Source organism: Cygnus atratus, chromosome 8, assembly GCF_013377495.2.
Source record: "Cygnus atratus isolate AKBS03 ecotype Queensland, Australia chromosome 8, CAtr_DNAZoo_HiC_assembly, whole genome shotgun sequence".
Taxonomy (NCBI): domain Eukaryota; kingdom Metazoa; phylum Chordata; class Aves; order Anseriformes; family Anatidae; genus Cygnus; species Cygnus atratus.
The window spans coordinates 5,279,338-5,303,553 of NC_066369.1; the positions used below are offsets into that span (position 1 = coordinate 5,279,338).

The 24,216-nt window shown below is 39.8% G+C and overlaps 1 protein-coding gene across 3 annotated transcripts in view; it reads left to right on the plus strand.

Annotated features, from left to right (window-relative positions):
* NTNG1 (netrin G1) overlaps positions 1 to 24,216 on the plus strand; it is a 156,387-nt gene that overhangs the window by 52,897 nt on the left and 79,274 nt on the right. For all 3 annotated transcript variants that reach the window (XM_035538041.2, XM_035538039.2, XM_035538040.2), the window contains exon 3: positions 14,641 to 15,281. In XM_035538041.2, the coding sequence (XP_035393934.1) occupies positions 14,641 to 15,281 (641 nt within the window). The remainder of the gene's footprint in view (positions 1 to 14,640; positions 15,282 to 24,216) is intronic.

Consider the following 24,216-nt stretch of genomic DNA (forward strand, 5'->3'; position numbering starts at 1 on the left):
TGGGCCTGAATGTACTCACATGGTATGCACAAGATGTTTTTTATATAAAGCATAATCAACAAGACTTAAATCCTGCATATCTTTAAAGAGACATTGATTTGTTCATGACATAGTACAGCCCTGTGTCTGAGGAAGGAGTACCTCCCCTTCTATGAGGGCTTTTATTTTTGCACCCTTATAAATAGCAACTCATTTTATAGACAGCTATTTTTCATTCTAATAAGTGTACTTCACAGAGCTCCTCTAGTACAAACTGGGAGCTAAAACTCCCTTTAAAGATAAATGCTGTAAGGCACTATATTGCTTAAATTGCAGAATAACTGTAGAAATACACCGAGGCATATCCATCATTGTGGTCAGGCAACTCCATGCCTTTCTGGCTCTGGGTGCTGCGGTACCCAGCCACACGAGCATCTCACCTCAGAGAGGCATCTGAGCCCCGTGGAGCTGACGTAGGCACCGTGCCCTCGCCAAGGGGCTGCAGTAGATGGAGCTGGGCTGCCCTGGGGCATTCCCACACTGGGCAACCCTGATCTAGGGCTGCACAGACGGGGTGCTGGCAGCTGCTTCAAGCTTTTGACCTTTCCTTTACAACACTAGGCTGCAAATCACCTCACCTGCTGGAAAGCAGTGCTACAGCCAACCAGCAAGTCATTAAGCAGCATTTTTACTCAAAAACAGTAAAAGAGCCAGATGGGCTGGGAATGAAGAAATAATTTTTCAGATTTCAAATGGCAGCAGTTAATTGCATTACTTTATCTGAGGTGTTCTCTTTATCACGTCTTCTGCAAGACAAGCCTGTGATGGGTAGAACTGATAGGGAACGTAATATACTGTAATTTATTACTTCCCATGGTGGTTCACTGAGAGGAGCACACTCAGAGCTTCTTTTTATCAACTTACTCTTTAATGGATTGAAATGTATTAAGATAAAAGGAATCCCTGCCCTTAAACTGTACCTTCAGGCATCCTAGAAGGCAATTGTAGAAAGTCTGTTTTTCCATTATAGAAAAAACACATTTAGTCTCTTCTCATGTAGAACTTCCCACACCTACCACAGGTCAATTTTTTTAGGGTGTATTTGTACTACATTTGTCTGGAGTCACAATACTCTCATCCTGCCCTATGCAGCCAGGCTTTATCTTGGCAGAGAACACCACCACAGGTATAGAGGTGGCAGCACCACATCCATTCAGGGCAAGAGCACTGCAGTACCAAGCACCGCTGCGGGCTGTACTCAGCCCAGGCTGGCAGGGATACCTGAGCTGGCAAATTAACGCAGGTGCCACATGTGGTTCCTCCTTGTTACAGTGGAGGCTGCAGAGGTTGAAAACACAACCTCATATTGCAGCAGCCTTACCAAAACTCTATGGTGAAAAAAGGCTCTTCATTTCCAGATACAAATTACTTCACAGCCAACTCGATAAGCAAGCTACACCCAATTCAAGGAAGTTGTGTGCAACGCATACAATGATGAAAACATACAACTGAAAGTATTACATAGATTTTCCTAGGCATTTCGTGCCTTAGAGGTAGGTGCCCTTGTATTTCAGGTAGAAGATTCTTGTTCAGGCTTGGGAGGTCTCTGTCATTTGGGACAGTAACTGAAGCTATGAAATACTACTGACAACCTGGCTTTATCTCCACTTTCCACAGCTCTGAGTTTTCTGCTTGAGGCAGCCGAACCTGAGGGGCAACAGCAGAGAGAACAGGTTCCACACCCCTATCTCTTCATGGGGCAGGAGCAGCTGCTTTTGTTTCTCTTACCCTGAGATCCAGCCAGTTGGAATTTGCATAATGAAATGTTTTGAAAAGTGGCAGGCTGTTAGGAGTCAGTGCAACCACATAACATCTGCAAATTTATACTTCTGGTAACAGTCTGAGTACACATCACCTTTGGAAATTGTATGTTCTTCAGAGATGTGCTGTTATTTCTTATTATGGATATATGTAATAAGGGAAATTACACAAAAATCCCCAACACATAACCAAGTTACCAGCTTATCACAAAGTTTGCTACCTGTCCTCAAAAGATACCATACATTTGATTGGATTACTTATATCAGTGCAGTATTCTAATGTAGACTTGATGAGTGCCTTCATTCTCTTCCAAATTACTACGTGCTATAATCCGAATGCACAATTCATTGTGTGTACTAATACATCTCTTCACTGTATAATGAAATTCAACATCTAAATTTGTTTCTCTAAGAATTCCACATTATGTGGGAATACACTGTGATTCATTAGAAACATTTATTTTACCATCTTGACAAACAAAGGAAGGCAAAACAACATAGACCACCTTTTAAGAGAAATGAGATGAAATTGAATTTCACTTACAATTGTCATCTTTGTTTATGTTACTTTTCCATCATCATTTTCATGGTTCACATACACACAAGGGTCCTCTGAGTCTGGGAATTCTGTGAAAAAATGATCAAATACAACAAAAATGAGTACAGATTCTATTGCAATAGAAAGAGGGTGGTTTTTTTTAATATATTAAAACCAATGTTTCTGCATAACATCAGCAATTCTAATTGTGGTGTTTGACATTCAGCGTTAATCTACTGGCTCTAAAGCTTATTAAAATGGCAGTAGACAGTGGTAATACAGAAGCAGGTCAGAAATTCTGAAGAATAATACTGACATTAAGAATCAGAAATAAAATTACAGTTAATATAGAAATACAATTTTGCATTAAATTCACAGGCATAGAATCAATAATACTCAGGAACAGAATGAATAGTGCCTACAGATGCAGACAGTTCCAGAAGTGCAGCTGAGACATTTCCAACGAGAATTTCTTCTCTTTAGTTCCCTTTATTTGTTGTCTGGCTCTGCATTTTCTTTTCTCTATCGCATTAGCCAGAAAATTAGTACAAAGACAAGAATTCTCTTTGCAAAAAGAGATCCATGGGGCAAAGGAAAATAGTTTGTTCCTGGCCTAGCCACCACTCAAGTGAGTGCTCATTACTCACCTCTGTGAGTGATCTTTCCCAGCTGTAACTTTGCAGGCAGCTCAACTGCAAATCATTGAGATCTACAGCTAAAAATATGCAAAACTAATTATCATATTACTTGAACATGGGTTTTAAAACTTTTGTAACTTTAGGTGACACAGTTTTGCTATCCTTATTTATAGCAAATACACTACATTACTACATACTGTTGCATGAACAACCCACTGAAAGCACTATCAGTATGTAAAATAGGGGCAATCGTTTATGGAGAAAGATAACTTGCCTCAGCTTAGCAAAGCCACCTACTTTCAATGATAGCCAAGTAAAAGATTATGATAATTTGGAGAATTTACTATTGAATTGCACTCAACTCTTGTCTCATCATGAAGATTAATAAAATACCAATTTATTTTGGTAGCACTCTCATGAACACACATTATTCAGTGTAGTCTTTGCAGGCGTTTGAGTAGACCATCTCTGAGAGGATAACTGTCTTTTTGAAAGAAAGCCAAATGACATACCTACACCACCACAACCCACCTATGTTTTGCATCACATTTGACAAACAAGTTATTTAACTATTGCTACTACTCAGGAATGGTCTACAGCAGTCAAGCATCCCACAGAGTAAGTGAAAATGATCCCATGAAAATTATTAAAGCAAACAGTGGTTTGTGACAGGCAACCATTAAGGAATACCATGGAGGATTTGCTACTCCTCTGCTCATTGTCTCGCCATGTTATATAGTCAATATCCCACAGATTATGAAGACTAGACACATGACTATTTGTTCTAGTTGTACATTTAGGCAAGAAGATAGCATTTAAGTTGAAAGTAAAATCTGTTCCCCAAGGGTGAATACTTCAATAAGAAATGTGTCTTTACAAAGCCAGTTATGTTTGGATTTCGCTTCCTCCCCACCCTCCCACCCCCCCCTTTTCTTTTTAGTACAGGGACTCGTGTTTCAGTGCATGAAAATGGCTTTGTATGAAGTCTGTCAATCAGTATAGCTTGATACAACATATTTTGTAATATTACTCTTCATCATGACAGTTTGCCAGTATTCAGAGTAAAATGTAAAACCTACAGTCACAATGAGATAATGTAACTTGCCTTCCACCAAAATCAGCTGTACTCTCAAGGTATAGCATATCCCACAGTTATAGTATTCTTCCACTTACAGGAAAGAATAAAATTTTCAGGTAAAGCAAAGAATCTGAAGCACGTTCAGACACCTGCATGCATACAGAGAGGGGAAAGTAATGCGTATAGAAAAAACAAAATCCTTTACACTGGAACTTCTATCAAAGAATTTGCAAAACAAACGTCCTCAGTGCAGGCCTCAGTAGCATTTGCTGCTACTGTTTACATGTGCAGGAAAGAACCCAAATTTGCTGTCCTAAATCCTGCTGTCCTTTGGAATAATAAAATCCTAATGATGCCTTGAGGCAACAAGTAATGAAAATAATTTTGTTGGGACAGAACTGGTTGTGCCCAAGTCCAATACACATTTATGCCCCAGGAATAGTTTTTTACATCATAAATAATGCTCACACATCCAAGTAGCTATTTGTATATATAAATGATCTTTTTACAGATAAGCACAAATGTGACAGATTAGGCATAATTTAGCTCTTTGTTCACAATTTAGGGTGCATTTTCACATTGCCCTTAAGCCATTCAATCTACACCACTTCACTTCTGTCCCCAGCTGTTGTATCCCTTCTGGCACTCAAGTAGGCAAGCAGTACATCAGATCAGACTTGATTCAATGGAAAACAGACTGAGAAAATAAATCCTTGCTTTCCAGACACTTCAGCCCTCTCATCTTGTTCACCACACAGTAGTATAATTGCTAGGTATAGAGGTGGCACAATTGGTGGTTAAAAAAAAAAGAGTGGGAGTCTCCAAGTTTGTAAGAAACCTGTCTCTGGAGACAAACTGAGATCTGCCAGCTTGGAGCCCCTCAGCTCACCAGCAGGAGCACAGGAAGAGGGACTGAGGAAGCAGCACTCTGTTAAGATTGCAGGCTGATGCTGGCTAGAGGCAGGGGTGGGCCCACAGCAAAGGTACTGCTCTGAAAGATTTTCCAGTGGGTCCACTGCAAGGTGCTGGACCAGAAAAGTGGCACGGTAGGAAATTTTCAAGACTTCCCATAGCCCCCAACCCTGCAACTTAGAATAGCTAGCTAAGCTTGTGCTACTTTAAAGAATAGCCTTGTTCTTATTTAGTGTGAAATTCGCTGTAGCATCTGGAAGCCCTTGGTCTGTTCCACAGCAAGGGAAAGGTAGGGCCACAAGCAAGCGCCTGCAACACAGGTTCCTCCCTGTGCACGCCTGCATGTGTACAGCCCTATCCCAGCCTTGCAAATGTGGCCTTCAAAGCTTCTGATGGCAAAACATCTATTTTTAAAAATATCATAGGGCTCTAACTGCAATTTGAGCTTTGCCAAATCTGAAAACTGCCAAATTATGAAGCATTAATTATAAATTATTACCTTTCATGTTATTCAGCCAGCCAAGTCAAACATGCAACTTGAGCTATTGTATGAACCACATGAATAAGTTTTTGAATAAGTTTTAAGTTACTTTTACACATTCCTAGTAGGACATAAGCATTTCAGACTTTCATTACCTAGTTAGAACCTGCACAGAAGTCAGAAGTATAGAGCTTAAGTGGGTGTAATTTTACATTTGTTTTCTTCATCTTTATAGCAACTGCCTGTACTTTTCTTGTTACTCAATATTCAGGTATAGTAGGAATAAGCAAAAAGCCTTTATAATTTACAAATTATTTTCTGTTTTGCATTATACATTATTGCATCCTGCTTATGTAAAATACTTTTGAAATTTTAATCAAATATGGTAGCTTTCAGTTCCACTCTAAATAGTTGGATACTGTAGAACAGCTGTTTGCTATTAAATAGCTTTAACAGTCAGCTTTGGTGGACTGTCAGCTAATTCTTGAAGCTACATTAATGTGTTCCATAGTATTTTAGAAGCCTTCTGGATTGAAAAATACCACAGCAAAGAGAAGAAGTACAGGTTTTGTGCATCTTAGTAATCAAATATATGCAATGTTTAACTATTTGTGTGACAATTTCAGTATGGCAAGTTTTTGTCCAGCTGTATTATCAACAGATGATTTTTAAACTGCATGGAAACCTATCCTATTATATACAAAAACCTTGGCATAATATAGATAACCAGTGAGACCTTGGTGAAAAACAGTTTTTAGTGTAACTCCCTTTAAAATAGGGACACAAAAGTCATGATAATTCTCTGCTTTTATGACCCATGTAGTTTTCATTTAACTCATTGCAAAACATCATGCTTATTTCTCAATAACTAAAGATTTTAAATTGTGTTTCTGCACTGCTTATTTTCAAGCTCATACAGTAGTTAGTATATACGTGACTGTTTTTAAGAGCTGTGATGGATGGTCTATAAAAAGAACTGACCAAGGTGCAATTGCTGAAAGCAGTTCAGGGGAATGTTGCACCAAACATTGCATAGTAGCTCTTCAGATAAACACCACATCAGCTCTCTCTTCTGCTAGCTTCATTTGGTTTACACAGAGGTCAAGTTGAAACTCTTGGCCTGTATCTGAAGGTACTCAATTGCTGGGACCTTTGACATCAATGAGCCTTCACAGATGTTACTTGAGAGCTGTCCTCCTGAAGAAGGAGGAAACCCTACCACAAAAGATGGAGCTTCCTCAGGAACCCATAAGAAATCTCAGAGCAACCTTCCACAGAAGTCACAGCCACCACATCCCACGTGCCTCCATGACTTGCGAGGCACATTTCATCATTTGTCTGAGTGAAATAAAAACAGAGTAGTTATTTATGCCATCTACCAGAAAAGAACCGCATGGTACTCACAAACGTCTGGCACAGAGAGAAGCACCAGCTGAGCACAGCTTGCAGTAATCACCCACCCTACCCAAGAGGGTTTGGTAGTCCACCCTCACCAGCAGGGTGCAACAGCCCACACAGACTACAATGCAATACTCCAGTTTGCTCACTCTGTAACACTTCCTGAAATTTTTCCCAAGACAAGATTTCTACGCTCTCATTACTTCAATTTCATACTCAACTAGTCGAAACCTGCTCCACTGTTGCCTAGGGCAAGCTAGGGATCTTTGTGCTACTTCCATCTCCTCACTCAGAGCATATCTCCACACAATTGATCAGAAGCAGAGTGGCCCCACACTGGGGAAGAGGACCACCTTCACCAGTTGTGCCCTTACTGATGGTGGGGTGGCAAGGGGGCACACATCCTGCATGGCCAGGAGTCCCAGCAAGCCCACTGACAGCCCCAGGCACAGCAATGGCTGGAGCAGGGTCATCCATAGAGCCCCATCAGGAGCAGCAGGAGAGGTAGCTATAACACAGACCTGAAGCCCACCCAGGAGAAAGAATCAGATATGTGCCCTGGCTTGAGTTTAAGTAGGGCCTGGCCAGGAGTCCACATGGGGCTGGTCAGGGTCGTTAAGGCCTCATGGGGCACACCCTGCCCTCACAGCACATTTCTCAGTCTTTTTGCCATCCACAGATGTCCCTTGTGAACCAAAAATCTGAATGCAGTTATTTCTAGTCAAAATAAAATAAAAAACTAAAATAAAATACTGAGATTTTCTTCATGTTCCCAGCACCCTAATTCCCTCTGCCATCACAGAGACGATTTAATGTCTCAGTTGTCACAATGCCCCTGTTCCCTTTCTGATCCACCACGGTAACTGAGACCATCCCTCAGTAAGGCCACACCAGCTTGCCCTTGCATGGCCTTTTCCTTGCACAGAGATGGCACATTTCAACTGTCATATTTTAGACATGTCCTTTTTTGACTCCCTCCCTCAGTGGCTCCCATTCTAAATTCATGGATAATGGAAAATAATCAAAAAGAGCAAGGAAGGTGAGATCTGTATCAGACCACTCAATGTAACGTGAGTGGCACCCTTTCCTGCTGGGGACCCTGCAGGGTGGCAGCATGGCTGCATGAGCTGATCTAACAAAAATGCACAGAAAACCGCTGAGCAGGACCGTGGTGATCTATCTCCTCTGCTGCTACGTCTGAGGAGGCCTCTAATAGATGGGCTGGCTTTGCCAGGACAAGTGCCAGTATGCTGACAGGAATGGATGTTATGTCCCTTGTGATTTCAGTTTCTCAAACCCAAATATGCGTCCAGCATATAAAGAAACTTAGATTTTCTTGGAATTGTTGCCATATTGTTTAGCCAGAGCTTAGCACAATGGGGTCCCAGTGGTATGCACCTCATGATATTACAAAAGCTATAAATAGGAAAGTGATTATATTGCCAGATACCTGCTGACACAAGAGGAAAATGCCAATATTGAGTTTCTCAAACAACAAAAATACAGTTGGGTCAGTGTCAGTAGATCTGCCATAAAGTATCATTAATGCCAGAATCACCAAGTGGTCAAAATAACATCAGCAAGTTTGCCAAGTCAAAGATCGCCTCAGAAGCATAAAATTGTCAACTGGGAATGAGCAGGCTTTTCCCCGGAAAAAGTGGGCAGAGTTAATTCAGAGGAAACAAAAATCCGTTAGACTAGTCAAGTAATTTGAAAAGCATTTAGAAAAATAAGTATCTTGAGTAACTAAAAAGAAATAATGTTCTGATAGGAATTAAGTGCCTTTGCAAATGTGATCATATTATACCAATGGTGATATGGTAATAGTTCTGCTAAATTTCTCAGTAACTCTCCTGTGAACTAGAAAATTCCAGAAGCCCGAACAGATTTAGATGATATAATTTAATTCCCTCTTTTCACCAAGCAAATTATGCCCTGTGTTCCTGTTACACAGTGAAGAAGGGCCATGGAAAGAGGGAAATACAGTCTTCCCGTAATGGTGATGCAAATTTTAAAATGTTTTTCCTATGATACATTTTCAGCTACTAGTATTGGAGAGAGGGATGATCTAATAACAATAATCTGAGAACTACTCTGGGTACCAGGAATGCCTTGAGGTGATCTGCCGTAAGGCTTTAGAAGAAACAGTGCAATATATTCAGGGATTACAGAGTTCATCATGCAAAGGCATTTCTCTCTATTCTGAGCTATATGTAAATTTGGGATAAGATCCCTACCTCATGGAGCTATTGTCATGAAGATTAATTAGTTAAGCCTACGTTCCACAAGACAAAGTGCCAGATCTTTAGAGACTTAAACATCTTTTAAAAAAAAAATCTGACTTTTAAGGGCCTCCTTGCACTGCATTTGTTTCAGGATCAGGACGATAATCTGCAATGTATTTTCAAGCTTAGAAGTGCACAAAGTTGTTAAGTATTATTATTTATTTTTGGTCAGTCACATCCTCCTTAGTTTAATCTTTTTAAGTCTCTCCAGAAGTTATTGATTTAAACATTCTTTTATTTTCTTTTTGCTGTTTTTGGTGAATTCACAGTGTGCAGCCTGCAGCTCAGAGTTCAAAGTGCTTGTCTGACCATCCAAATGCCTCTCACGTGGGAGCTCTGTGAGAGCATCGAATCTTCCACTGAGATTTTAGCACTTTTTCTTTTTTAACTTAAATCACTTTAACTTAAAATGCTGTCACTGCAGTGATGAAAGGTTATTGATGGTGAATTGTTCTCGTCTACAGCCATCCCTGTATTCATCACAACAATAATTCTACAGACATTGACCAATATACTCTCAAACTGGCTAATGGATGTAGTGATAACATGAATTATTATGCGACGGATTCTGTGTCTTGCCAATCGACTACACTGACTATGTGCCCTTAGACAGAGGACTCCTAATGAGTAGTATCTCCCAGTTAATGGTTTCATAGTCTGGCTGTGTAATAGTAAACACATAACTAGAAATCACATGGAAAATGTAAGCATTAGGGCAATTTTTGCTATCAGTTGTTACTGTCCAATTAGTTATCTGCAACGTACAGCGTAGTACCGAGTGGAAAACTTGAAATGCCCTTTTGGAAAGGAAAACAGAAATACTCTATTATTTCTGAAAGTGTGACTTGAATGCAGTAACTTACTGCACAGCCTCACTCCACGTTTGATTCAGACTATATTTATTTATTATCTAGCGCATCTGAGCTAACTACCTTGAGGCAGCAGTATAAAAATAGGTTGCTGTGACTTGCTTCTTGAAAATTTATTTTGCTCCTTCTTAAAATCTTGGCCTGCTTGACCTCAGCAGCCTTCACCAGTTTGAAAATGCAAGTTATAATCTTCTGTAGGGATTTAGCCAGGTGTCTATTACAGCATGTAATCTGTGATACAGCTTCCAATATTCATGCTGAAGAAAGGTTAAGCCCCCCTGTCTTTGTTCCCAAGTAGAAAGGTCCATGAGGTGTTAGTGTGGACAGGAAGCAGATTGAAAGAAGCAACATCTTCAATCAAGCCCTAAGCCTGTGTATATGCCATTGAAGGGCCTCCGTGATGGAGGCTTCGCCTGAGAGGCAGCAATCGTATTTTAACTCTTGAATAGTAGCTGCAGCACTGCTGCTGGCTGCCCTGGTGACGTTCAAAGATCACACTACTACTGCTAGATGTCTGTTTTTATCCTAAATCCTTAGTCAGGGGTCACTGTCACTAAGTTGTGCCCATGGGTACACTTGGTAAGACACCATAAGGCCTGGCAGGGAGACGGGACGGTGCCAGCGTCAGCCCAGCCCTCAGCGCCCAGGGGCCTGCAGGCCTCTTGCACAATGCCAAGTGCCTCTGACAGACTTTTGAGCTCACTGACACAGACACTGTGTGCAAACACAAACCAAATTCAGCTTCTTGAGGGGAAACCCTCCTGGGACCAGTCGGTCCTAGTCAGCAGCTTCTTAGATAACTCTGCCTTTTCCATTCGTGGCTGAACAGGATCAAAATGTGTGGTACAGCTGTAGGCCCCTGGGCCGCAGGGTAGCACCTGCAAACAGGCACTTCCCAAAGTCCAGACTGCTAAACTACAACAGCAGCAGTTTTGGTAATATTTTGAATTCCATGGGTGACAAAAAATAATAGCAACTTAATTTGACTGCCTGCAAGGAGCTATTTAATACCAATCTCCAATTACTGTACAGCAAAATAGTGGGTTTCTTCTAGATGGTAGTGGTGTTGGGAAGGCCTCAGCAACCTTTTATGCTAATTGGCAGTAAAGTGTTTAGAAGTATTTATTAGTGTTTAATTATTTAGAAATCTCTTAATGGCATAAATATCATTTTTAAAAGTTATAAATATTTTCCACCTTGTCCAGCTGAAAAGCTGTTGCTCGGAGGACTTAAATTAAGATCTATTTATGGCAGCCTGCTGGTCACAAAATTACTTACCGCTGCTAATGCTCTGGTCTTTTAGATGTCTTCAACACAGAATGTGCTTAGTTTTGACAAATCGGGGGATAGTTTCTCTTTGTTGTATTCATTTTACTGAGATAGAGGTCTTAAAGAGGATTATCACAGAGATGAAGACATTAAAATACATAACTAATCCCAGTTAAATTAATTGTTTTCAAACTAATATGTACTGAGGGACTTTTATGTACAGTAAGACATCTTTATGCTGTTTTGATAATGTAAATATGACTTAACATGTAAATTATGTTTAAGATTAAATAGAAACAATTTAAAGCCAAGTTATTGGTAGAGAAAATGGGATCTGACTCTAAGCCGCTGAACCAATAGTCATGTTAAATATTTCAAAATGACTGACAATATGACAATATTTCATCAATGACTGACATGGCAGGAGGCAGAGGGGAACTTACCTATCAATACCATTTGTCTCCCCTTCCCTGTACTAGAATTCAGGACATTTATTTTTTTGAGCTTGCATTTGCTTATTATTTTTCCTAATTTCCTCCTCAGGACACTGAACTCCACATTGGTTATTTTGGTGTCATCAAATTATTCATACCTTAAAAGACAATTGAGTGGTATAAGATTAAAAGAATAATTCAGTTTATTGGGGAAGATGTGCCAAAAGCTTTTTACTAGGAGTCTCATTTGCAGTGCTTTTCTTACACCAGGGTTTCGGCAGAGTTGTGCCACTGATGTTATTGCTGGTAACGGTTTAGGTGCAGGAGAGCACTGTCATTCTGACCTGTGTCTCATTATACTCTGCCATTAACTACTGCCAGTAGTGCCATCTTTCCCAAAAAGCTGTGTGCCCACAGAGATGTAGAGCACCATTCAGTAGCAAGCAAATGCTAATTTTTAGCATTCGCTGTATCCATACAATCTGGGTTACCTGCTCAGAGTCATAAAACATCCCTCCTCCTGTACCCAGGGGCTAGTGGATCAGAGTAGCTTTTAGTTTTTAACATGAATCACAACAGCCTCACTGTCTGCTTGCGCTGTAAGAAACCAAAGCCATTCCTCAGCAATGCTTAACACAGGTCTGCAATCCAATTTATTTGCTATGTTTCAATACCCATGATCTCTCAATGAAGTGGCTTTTGCCAAAAAGATGACAGAGCATATACATCATAGGTATGCAACAGTTTCATGGTGACTGAAGTGACCGGACTTTTCTAGGAAACTTCAGAGAGGTATGGCTTATGTAATTGTGAGCATTTACTGCAAAAATCAGATTTACACTATTCAAAGTGTATTGAACCCTGCAGATCTCAAGCACGTAGAGTTTTCCTAAGGAAAGGAAAAGGCCTAATTAAGGTGGCAAGTCCTTGTGTTTGTGTGTGATACATTAAATCGAGCTTAAGTAATAAAAAATTCAGTCTTTTATCTATTCTGCTTAAAACTTATTTTTATTTTGATTTTCACTGTTTTATTCAAAAGGAAGGAATAGAAATAGTAACTGTGAGCTTGAAATCAGGAAAACTGTAACAGGAACTTATTATAGACATGTTTTACATCATATTTTCAGTTACAGCTACATGTTTTGAATCTTTCAGTTTAACGAGCATGGTTCTGCTTTTCAAATAACGCTTTTTTTCCTTAACTTCAAGTCTCAGTGAATTGATCTTGGAGGTCTCTTCCAACCTAGATGATTCTGAACCTGTGCAGGTTAGAGGAAGTAGGAGAGGTCAAAGCAAGTGTTTAAGTCCTTTTAAGGACTTAAGGTCCTTTTAAGCACTTAGTGCTTTAAGTCCTTTTAAGCCTGTGGGGAGGTCAAAGCAAGTGCTTAAGTCCTTTTTCTTGTGTTTCATGGGAGTATGCCATGGAGCAGAGCAGTGAGCAAGGTGGAAACTCACGTTTGAAGCTCATTTCACACAGTGGATGGCACTGAACAGCCTCATTGCCCTGAGGCCTTTAGATGGAGAGAAGCAATAACTGTAATTATAAGAAAAGAAAAGGTTGATTATCATACCAGGGCTTGTTCTATTATCGGGGTAGGTGAGGAGAACTCTGATTAATGACAATCACAGCTACAGTTAAGCCTATATTCAGTGCTGCTAGATACAGATATGTGCAACTTTTTCCCCAGCAGTTCTGACCATCAGTGAAAAAAGGCATAGCTTCTTCCATACTGAACGCACAGAGAACATACAGAGCAGCAATTGTTCTCCGAAACAAATGTAGAATGAACAAGTAGCAAAATATTAGTGTACTGTTGAAAACCTAAATTAGATGGACATGATTCAGTGCAGCCTACAGGGTCTGATATCTTGGCAACTGATGCAAGATATTCCTGATCTGCAGACAAAATAGCCTTTGTGAAGAAGCAGAAGATTGTAGTGTGCAAGTTAATGTATCAAAAGGCCAGGAAGAGAATAATTCACTTTCACCTTGCTGCAGAGGACAAGTAGCAGTAAAAGCTGTGCGTTATTGGCAAGCTCTTTTTGTTGCTGTTTTTAACTCTGCCCACAGTTCAGACCTCCAGCCACCTCGGCAGCGTTCCAGCTGGAGCTGCTGACATCTCCCACCTAATCAAGTGGTGGATTATCTTGTCCTGATAAATTGGAGCCTGTGCCTCATGAAAAGTCTTTCCTGAAGTAGTTTGCTACCCTGTAATAAGATGGCAGAAGTCTGAATCAAGCCCCAGAGCTTGTGGTGCACTGTTTTTTCTAATGACTTTTGGTGAAGAGTGTCAATGTTTTAAGGGAACACAGTGCTAGGCTGGGAACAGAGTTAAGCATGCTTAATTTCACATCCAGGTGAAAGGAAACATGAAGCTGTACTGGCTGTTGTTTCTTATAGAGTACATAGGGACTATACTGCTGCCTTCAAAACATTTGACCTCATATTACTTCTTTTATTAACTGAGCTCTTGAGGAACTTTCTTAATTTAAAAAGAAATTCTTTCTGGTTGTTGCATCTTTCTAAGAGTCAGAGTTACTGAACTATAACACTTTCTTACTCTTCCTGGTCTTTGTGACTAGATTGCTGGTCCAAGTCACCCACACACACTACCAAAACCTTGCCATGTAAGCTCGATACAAGAGTAAATAAGCTATTTTCTTTCTCTAAAACATACTGAGGAAAATGTTTACATTACAGAAGCAAAGGTGCTGTATATGTGTGTGTTTGCATGTATGTTTAGTTTAACAGGTCAAAAGTCAGAATAAATCTAGTTAAGATAAAGATTTAAGATAAATCCTTGCAAGCGTTCATTTCTTCTTCCTGGGTTTCACTCCTGAAGAAAAAGCAGCAATTCTCATGCGCCACGCACAAAACATCTTCATGCGTCACAGTGACTGTACTGTGCCTCTTGTAATGCTGTTTTGCTCTTTTCTAGGGGAATCCCTACATGTGCAATAATGAATGTGATGCGAGTACCCAAGAACTGGCTCATCCTCCGGAACTGATGTTTGATCTTGAAGGAAGGCATCCCTCCACATTTTGGCAGTCCACAACTTGGAAGGATTATCCAAAGCCTCTTCATGTTAATATTACGCTCTCCTGGAACAAAACCATTGAGCTGACAGATAACATAGTTATCACCTTCGAATCTGGCCGTCCAGACCAAATGATCCTGGAGAAATCCCTCGACTATGGACGAACATGGCAGCCCTACCAATATTATGCCACAGACTGCTTAGATGCTTTCCACATGGATCCAAAATCAGTGAGGGATTTATCACAGCACACAGTCCTAGAAATCATTTGCACAGAAGAATACTCTACTGGGTATATGACAAATAGTAAAATAATCCACTTTGAAATCAAAGATAGATTTGCTTTTTTTGCTGGACCTCGGCTTCATAACATGGCTTCTCTGTATGGCCAGCTTGACACAACCAAGAAGTTACGAGATTTCTTTACCATCACGGATCTGAGGATAAGATTGCTTAGGCCAGCAACTGGAGAAATATACGTAGATGAGCAACACCTGGCACGCTACTTTTATGCAATTTCAGACATAAGGGTATATGGAAGGTAAGAGAATACAAACCTTTAGGAACAGGCACGTGTTTGTTTTCAGAGGTTATGCAAAACTGTTTATTTCCCCAGATGTGACAACAGTATCTACCGTAACATGTTCATTGGCAATCAGGCTCAGTTGGTGTGTTTCTGATAGTACTAGAAGCTTCTGACTCAGTGGTACTAAATCATGGGGGTTTGATGTCACTAGCCTGGGAAGCCCTAGATGTTGGGAAGAGAACAGTATTCACAGTTTCTTACATCGGCTTAGGAATTCACCTTGACATTAGGACACTTTTCAGGACCTCTCTTTCTGTTTTTATACAGTTGGCACCTAATCTAGTGGCAGTTGTTAACTAAAAAGAGAGATTCCGTTCTACAATTTTTTTCAGGCCTTTAATGAAAGATATGATTGATACAACAGCCCTTGCATGGACTAGGGCAAACTGTGTACAAACAACAAAGGCAGCAGAAATGAGAGTCCATTCCTTGTACTTTAATTAGCTCTGAAATGCAGTGAAGCTGAAGTAGAATGTAAAAATGAACAGTGTTTTGGAGAGCATAAGACTGATTTGAATATAGCAAAGATTATTACTCATCTGGGTTTAAGACAGATAATCCCTCTGTGGCAAGCAGTGGCTGGTATCAGGTGTCATAGACCCAAAAATAATATCAATGCAATGACATCCCTATCGGGAAATTTTCTTCCCAACTCAAACTAACAATTAACTGATGACCTCAGGCAGGAGGGTGATGTCCTTAACATGTCTTGGATGACAATTTTTTCAGAAGAAACAAATGGGACCTGCTCTATTAGTAATTCGCCCAACTCTCAAACATACTTTTTCCCTTTTCTGTGTACCTTTTATAGAATATTTCAAATCTTCCCTTTTAAAAGCTTTATTTATTTTTTTAAGAGAAGCTAGATACAAACAGACAAGCTAATGTATCCTGAAAGGCCATGGTATTTTTTCCAGACACACAAATGATAGAAAATTAATAGAGACAGTGATTATTTAAAACACTAGTGGTTTTATTTCTAGAAACTCCCGTAGTGAGTTTGCCATTTTCTACCTTTTTTATACAAGCCTTTCAGGTTCCTAAGCATTTCCATGATATACAAATAGATATCTAAAATCAAAATAGAATCAAATTACTGTGAGGTAATCTATTGAAAAAATATTCCTCTAAGTTTATACAAAAGAATTGCTGCCACATACAGACTTGAATGTGTAAGCATTTTTGCACAACCATAGATTTTGCATGTAGTTACAATGTTCTGTCCACACCAAATACATATGCGTACAAACAGAGTTATTAATTCAAAGTGTAAAATTACAAGATAAATATTCCTGTGTTAAGAATTCTTACTGTACTGATTAGTTATACTGTAAATTTATTATTATTTATAAGTCTCTTGGCAGGACTAAGTAGATCATGGACAGCTTAGGATAGTGTTTGAAATAGTTTAGTAATACTAAGTATACTTTACTAATACTAAGTATGCCCTGTATATCCAAATTAACATGTATGTTCTACTTGATGTGTATCCTTTCTCCATGTAGCTCCAAATAGGTTACATGTACAGAGGGATTATATCAGAGCTCAGGATTTTAAGTTCCTCACACTTTAAGAAAATGCTGTTCCCCATTTGAAAACCCCAGAATGCTGGAACTTGGTCTGCCCTCAATTAGACCATCAGTGCCTTGTCAAGAAAGCATTTGAGGTGCATAAAGGGTGCATTGCATGCAAATTAGAAACAGAAACCTTTCAAACACATTTAGGGTACAGATATCTCGTGAAAAATTACCTATAAAAATGAAACATAACTGTACAGAGAACTTATCTTTTGCTGATGCTTGTTGTTTAAATGCTACAGTAATTGGATACGCATTAGAAGAATCATCTGATATGTAATACTATCTAACAAGATTAGATCCATGTGGATTCTTATCACTCTTCTGCTAGTGAGAACAGCTCTTTAGGGATTTGGGGTCCTTTCCTTCAATATATAGTGAGCCCTTCTCATTAAATAATTTATGGGCTTGCTTATTGCTAGGTACGCATGCTCTGATTAGTTGTTTGCACCAAAGGCAACGTGCAGTAGGCCATTGTCAGCCAGTTCAGGTTATTTTTGGTCTGCTTTCAGAGACTTGATAGGGTCCCCCTGGAGAGTCTCCAAACCAGCATTGCAGACCATGCCCTCCCTGGTGTGCCCTGGGTGGTAGCGGTGGGCGTGGGAACGTGACTGAAGGGAGGGGGCAAGGGTTACAAGTGGTTTTGTGCCCATTTCTGATTCAGCTGAACTTTCCAGCCCTCGCACATTAATCTAGGATGTTAACTGGAAACCAAGGTATAATAATTAATTGCCACGGTGGTTCATATTCAAGGCTTTGAGACGTAGGTATTTATGTGCATTTAATAAAGCTGGACCAGACAGGATTCCACGAGCAGGGGATACAAAGAGACGATGCCAAAGAGCTTGATGTGGTGGATGAGTGATGCTAGCAGACACATTTTGAAGCTAGTCTTTTGCTGCAGAAACATAACCTGTAGGTTAAATATAGTTAAAATCACCAAAGTTCATAATAGCACATTTCTAAAGGCAGCATAAAATTTAACTTGTTTCACACTGCATTTTAAGGATGAATGCCAGTGAAAAACATCTACCTTAAAGCTGTCATATTTAAAGTACAAGATGCTGGGGTAGTTAACTCTTCACAATTAATTGAAGGTAGGACATTTGCCCCACTTAATATATGGTTTGTTTTGTCATTGCTTTGCACTTTGGTGTGAAATAATCCTGATGTATGCAGCATTAGAGATGAAAATCTGTGTGCTCTTGATGAACGCTTCACCTCCTCTATTACTACTTGTTTATTCATCTTCAATTTACCACTTTCATTGTGTGTTTATTAAGATGATGAGAAAAGGGAAACCTGGTTGTTAGCAATTTCAGCAAGCCTATTGTGCTCACATTATTCAAGAAACCTAATAATCCACGTGAACTAATTCTGACTTACTGATGGTCTGCTTTACTAAATCAGGGTGATTTTTTCCAGTGAATAATGGACGATGTAGTGTGCCAGTACCTTAATTAAAGAGAGCCTCTCTTAGTCTTGATCTCATTTTAATTTACAGGGTAATACTACAATAATATCACTAATGGAAGGTACATTAAAGGGCATCAAGTAGCATTAACTGTATTAAATTATGGCACTTGTGTTAATTAACTGCTGAAGCAAGATGGGCCTAATGGCTAGAAAGGTCGACTAATGCATAAATAAAGTCTTCTGGGATGGGAAACTAGGAACGAGTAGACATTTCCCCCCTCGCCTTGTCTCGCAGCAGAGACTCAGAGGGCACCCCGTGTGGTAACCCCAGGAAGGTTCCTCTCCTCTCACTGCGTGAGGCGGCGGACGTTCTGCGGGCGCCGCGTATCCCAGATGCTATGCGAAGGACAGTGCTGACAGTAAGCTGCGAGGCACAGCGCGCTTATTTTATTTTGTAGGAGAAGTTCACTAAAATGCTGATAATAATTCCTTTGAAGTCAAGCAAAAGATTCCTAGCAGATTTTGGATCAGGCTGCTAACGGTTTAACCGCATTCATTCCAAAATATTTTTGGTTTAACTGTTACGTTGTCAATAACATGCACATTTATGCACCATAAATTAACTATGATTTGGGATGACAGTTTAAAAAAAAAATGCCCCAGTGGGTTACAGAATGAGTAGCTAGCTAAACCAAAGAAAAATATCCTCCCATATTGTTCTTTCATGATTAGTTTTTGATCTAAGAGCCAACAGTTTCTTTTTGACACTAGAAGACCCAGCCTCTATACAATGTTATTAAGCCCTTTGGAATTTATTTTTATACTCTTCTCGCCTTGAAGCTTCTGTATTTAAGCTCCAGGGTTTTCTGACCCTGTCTCAGCTACGCTTGCAGTTCCAGCAGTAATAGAAACCTCTAACTCGCAGTACATATGTGAAAAATATCCTCAGTTTTAACAGTTTCTTGCTCTCACATTATCTCTTCTAAATTTAATCCACCTCAGAATCTGAAAAAATTACTCTCAGGGAAAGCATATTTGCTACTTCAGGGCTTGTTTTTTGTTTTGTTTTGTTTTGTTTTGGCCTGTTTAGTCAGCCTGCCCTGCAGTCCCCTGTGACGGAGGGGCCCGCTGCCTGCAGGCACGCAGCCTCGTGCCCCGGCCAAGCTGTCATGGCCCACCGAGGCCACCCTTAGCCCATGCCCAGGGCTGTCCCACACCACCCCTCCATGGATGGATCAGTTGGGTTCAAGCTGGTACGCTCTTCTGGCACTCTTTTGATAACGCTGAAGTAATGCCCTTCTGTAACATACCCAAAAGCAGACCTTTGCCCTGTGGAAACTATAATACATAGCAGTGCTTTAGGTTTATCTATAACAGAAAACATTTTCATTAACACCCAGCTCAAAAACAGACCGTCATAGGAAGATATGTCAACATCATGCTTTCAGCTTTGTTTTTTTTTAATCAAACCAGATACCATTCATGTTTCAAGTATATACTTACTGTACTTGAATACTCATTTGTTTTTCAAGAACAGTTGTATAAGCAGCTTGTTCTCCTTTGAGATTTTCACTAGTATTTGGAGTGAATCTAGCAATTTCTCAAATTAAATTATAAACTCATTAGAGAATAGGGAAGAAAAAGAAACTTGTGTATTTAAGAGCATGTCAATTTATCTTTAACTCCCAAGTGCAATTAGCTTTTTTAGTATATCTACTGTGATATGTCACTAAGGAAAATGGTCCTTCACTTTCTGTAAACAAATCTTGGATCATCAGGAATTGAAATAATTAAATGGTTACTGTGTTTATTCACACATTAGCAGTCTCCAATGGTTTACTCAGTACTGGTGTCCAGGAAAGGTTTTGCTCCTGCCCATGTTCAAATAATATTAAATAATACTTGGTTCCCCCTGCCATCTTGGTGACATAAGTCCTGGCAATCAGCCCAGTCTTGTAGTGACCTGAAGGGGAGTGGAGGATTAGAGTCTGGAAGGCTGACAAGGCCCTTAACTCTGCTATACACTTTTGAAACTAGTGGATTTAAATCACCAGATTTCACTTACCACCTTTGCTCATTTGCATTTGATCATCTTTTTTTGGCCTGTTTTGCAAGATGTCAAGTATTTCTGTACTGATCTCCCTCATCTGTCTTTCAAGGAAGCCCCATATCCTGCAGAATCAGTGTGTCTGAGGAGAGGAACCAAGCTTTTATGTGGTATAATTCATTTTGCCACTGAACATTAAAGAAGTAGAGATGAAACTCCTGATGAAAGAAATGAGAATTATTTCTATATTACTTTGTATGCTGAAAAGATATCCAAAGAGCCTTTCTGCATAAATTTGGTGATTCCAAAATCTTGCATAAACTTTCTTCCCTTTAAGCTTTTCATTTCAAAAGATTACAATTTAATGCAAACACTGAAATAAGCTTAAAGATCTCCTGGATCACATATACAAATGGTCCCTGGCACCAGGATGTCCTTCAGCTTGAACGTAAAGCTGGAGTGGTGCAACATATCATCATGTTAAAAGTTTTAAATTTCTCAACTATCCCACAAGTAACAGGAACTACCAATTTGGTTTTTTTTTGGTTGGTTGGTTAGTTGGTTTGGTTGTTTAATTTAGCATTCTGTTCCCTTCTGCCAGTATCACCAAGGTGAGATTTCCTGCAGTTATTTTTGTCTATTTTTGTACTTAATTACACATGCTTAGGATCTGATTTTTCCTGGACACTGATCAGCTTATGAAGTGTCTCAGAAGGTAGTAGCTGAACCCAGAATAACCATGTGCTTCTTCTTGACACAGATGATATTTCTCTTTCTCTGCCAATCTCAGAAATGAGACATCATTCACCTATGATTTAGGGAAATGTTTGAAACTGTGAGAGTCAATGTGTCTGCCTTTCCACTTCTTTTCCTCTAGTACAGCTCCATAGTAAATGTACTGTACGTTATGTGAAGCTCAATATTGAACTAAGAGACCAGTCCTGATACTAGTTTCGGATGCCATCCTGCAAATTAGGAGTAATTTCCATGAAGCTATGTGTGTTTAACAGAAGAGTTTCAAATGGGTTTCCAATGAGTTTCTCATAGGAGGAGTGAGAGAAAACAAGTGAAGTAAAGGAAGGGAGGAAAGAGGGAAAGAAAGGGGGCGGACAACGGTGAGGAGGCTGTCATGGCTTCTATTTAAAAGAAAAAGGAAAAAACAGACCTCATTTTTTTTCATTCTCTGCCATCTTTAGCTAATAAGGCAGGACAATTCTTCTAATTTCAAGGGAAGTCTAGTGATACAGTCACACGGAGGCACTTATTCAGAAGACTGGAAAATTAATAATAAAGGCCAAGGTCTTGTAGTCTTGTTCATCTGAACTGTTACATGGGGTCTGTGAACACCCTTCCTCTCCTTCGCTCTCGAGTCCTTCTCTAGGATTAATGCACCTCAGCAGTACCAGTGAACCGTGCGTAAAGGCAATCATCATGATTCCTACATGATCTCTGAGGGCTGTAATGCAAATAAGTCAACACCAAAAAGTCTCAATAAAACAGATAAAACACCTTGTTAACTGGGCTGAACAACACGGGAAGTTTTTAACACCACTGTGATTCTGATTTCATAGAACATAATATCAATCATGCAAAAGTATGAACAGAGCTACAGAAAAAAAAAAAAAAAGCAAAGCTATGAATTTAGCAGGCAGCGGTATGGTAGGGGAAAAGGAGACAAAGGGTTACACTGCAGGTAGAGTTCCCAAGAGAGTCTGACTGCTGACGCATCAGGAAAGCATAATGTTAGCTGCAACCCATTGCAGGAGAGCAGGCCGTGTTCTGGTTAGCTTTGTGGGATGTGGTAAAAATGAAAGGATGCTGAAAGGCAGAAGGCATCCTAATGACATTAGGAGGGAGCAGGAGCTGGAGAACGTCTTGATGTACTACCACTCCCATATGAGACCACTCAAAACCAGACTTCTAATTTCTGCAGTCCATGGAGTTTTTGGAGCTTTCGAGTCAGTCCATTAACAGTACCTGGTTATTCACACAGCATTAGAGCCCAACTTCTGGCAAGTAACAGTAGCAATTAATAAAAGGAAATATCTTGTTGGTATGATCTTTATGTTGGAAATACAGCCATACTCAGGAGTAACAGAGTTCTACTTCACTGATGATTATTTTGACATTTCTCAGGTGATGACCACTATTTTTACATAAGCTTCAAAACAAACAAAACATTCCAGGAAGAGGCTGATAATCCATTGCCTAATGCTATGGATTAAGGCTGAGCAGGCCTTGGGACATTCTATGGACAATGCAACACACATGGTACATACACATGGTACATACACATGCCCGTATCCCAGCACTGGAGAGCATTTTTTTGAAGTTACACTCTTTCTTTGAACCATTTAGTCTTTCCTCCGACTTGATGGTTATGCAGATATCAATAGTGGTCTGCTTCTTCCTTGTAAACCTCCTGGAAGACCTTGTGATCAAGTTGTCAATTGCTTTCATTTTCACCCTTAAATCCATTTCTCTCTTTATACGTGCTGTGCAGTGTCTTTCTTCTCTACCGTGCGGAATTCCCACTTCCACCTATGTAGGCACGCATTGAGCTGTAAATGAGCCAGTAGCTGATGTACCAAGATTTATAAAGTACTTAAAAATACACTTAAGAAAGATGGGTAGAGAAGCACAATGGATTGTTATAATCTGTCCTCGCTGTCCCATCACTCATAAAACAGCATAACAGGAGTACCAGTGTAAGTGTTAATGATAACAACACTGTCCTGATGACAGAGGGACACTGTGGTTCATGTCTAACTGACATCAGTATTTCTGTTATGTTGCACATTAAACCTATTAACAACCAAAAAGATAAAATCTGATTACAATAAGGATATATACATTGAGATATGCGTCTTCACACTCAGCTAATTAGTTGGCACTGACTGTTTTCACTTTGCTCAGTGACATGTGGTATATAAATCATTACAATATGTTAAATGCAAATGGCTGGTAATAGGATAACCATCTGCTCACTGTTAGAAAGTTTGCAAAGGAATATAGTAAGCTGTACTTCTAATAACGATGCTAAACTCACATCCCTGAAATACCAAATATCTAAAAACAGCTGCCTCCACTGATGCCAACATTACTAATACATCTCTTGCCCTTTTCATTTTCAGAAGTAAACTACATATTGTAAGAGGTAATTTTGTTCTTCAGCATGAACTTGACTTCAAGGCTAGTGCCTGTAACAGTAATGTAAACCACCATATCTCAGAGCCTCATCTTTTTCTTAGATTGCATTGAGTGGTTTTGAGCATCCAATAAATAATCAGGCTGCCCACTCTTCTCAGGACACCTTTTCTTCCACAAATATAATTAAACTTTCTTCCTCCTCTAACCCCTTCTGCCAGGCCCTTTTCCAGGGATGACATGATTTTGTAAGTGATAGATTGTTGGCACATTGCTGTCTGATAACGTATTACTCTAGAGACCATCAGAGTGCCTTCCATCTAATAATCTACCATGCCCTACGAGTGTTAAAGATCACCACTGCAAAGAGGGATCAATTATTTTACCACAGACATGTATTATCAGAGGCTGTCACAAACCTTCTTAATGAGCATTTCTGGATACCCAAGTGACAAAGTAATGCATCGGAAAATTAGTAGTGGGACAAGAGTGAAGGACTGCCTGCCAAAGTGGAGGCTGTGCCTTCAAGCCAGAGCAGCTCCTTCTCTCCTTACCCGCTCAGTCATCTTCTGGTCAGGGTCACTATCACAGTGCTAATGTGCTGGCTCCCCCATCAGTAATATATTGCATTATCGCCTATCAGAGAGATTAATATGTTCACATACTGAATTCCCAAGACATGGCTCCCAGCATTAAAGAAGCT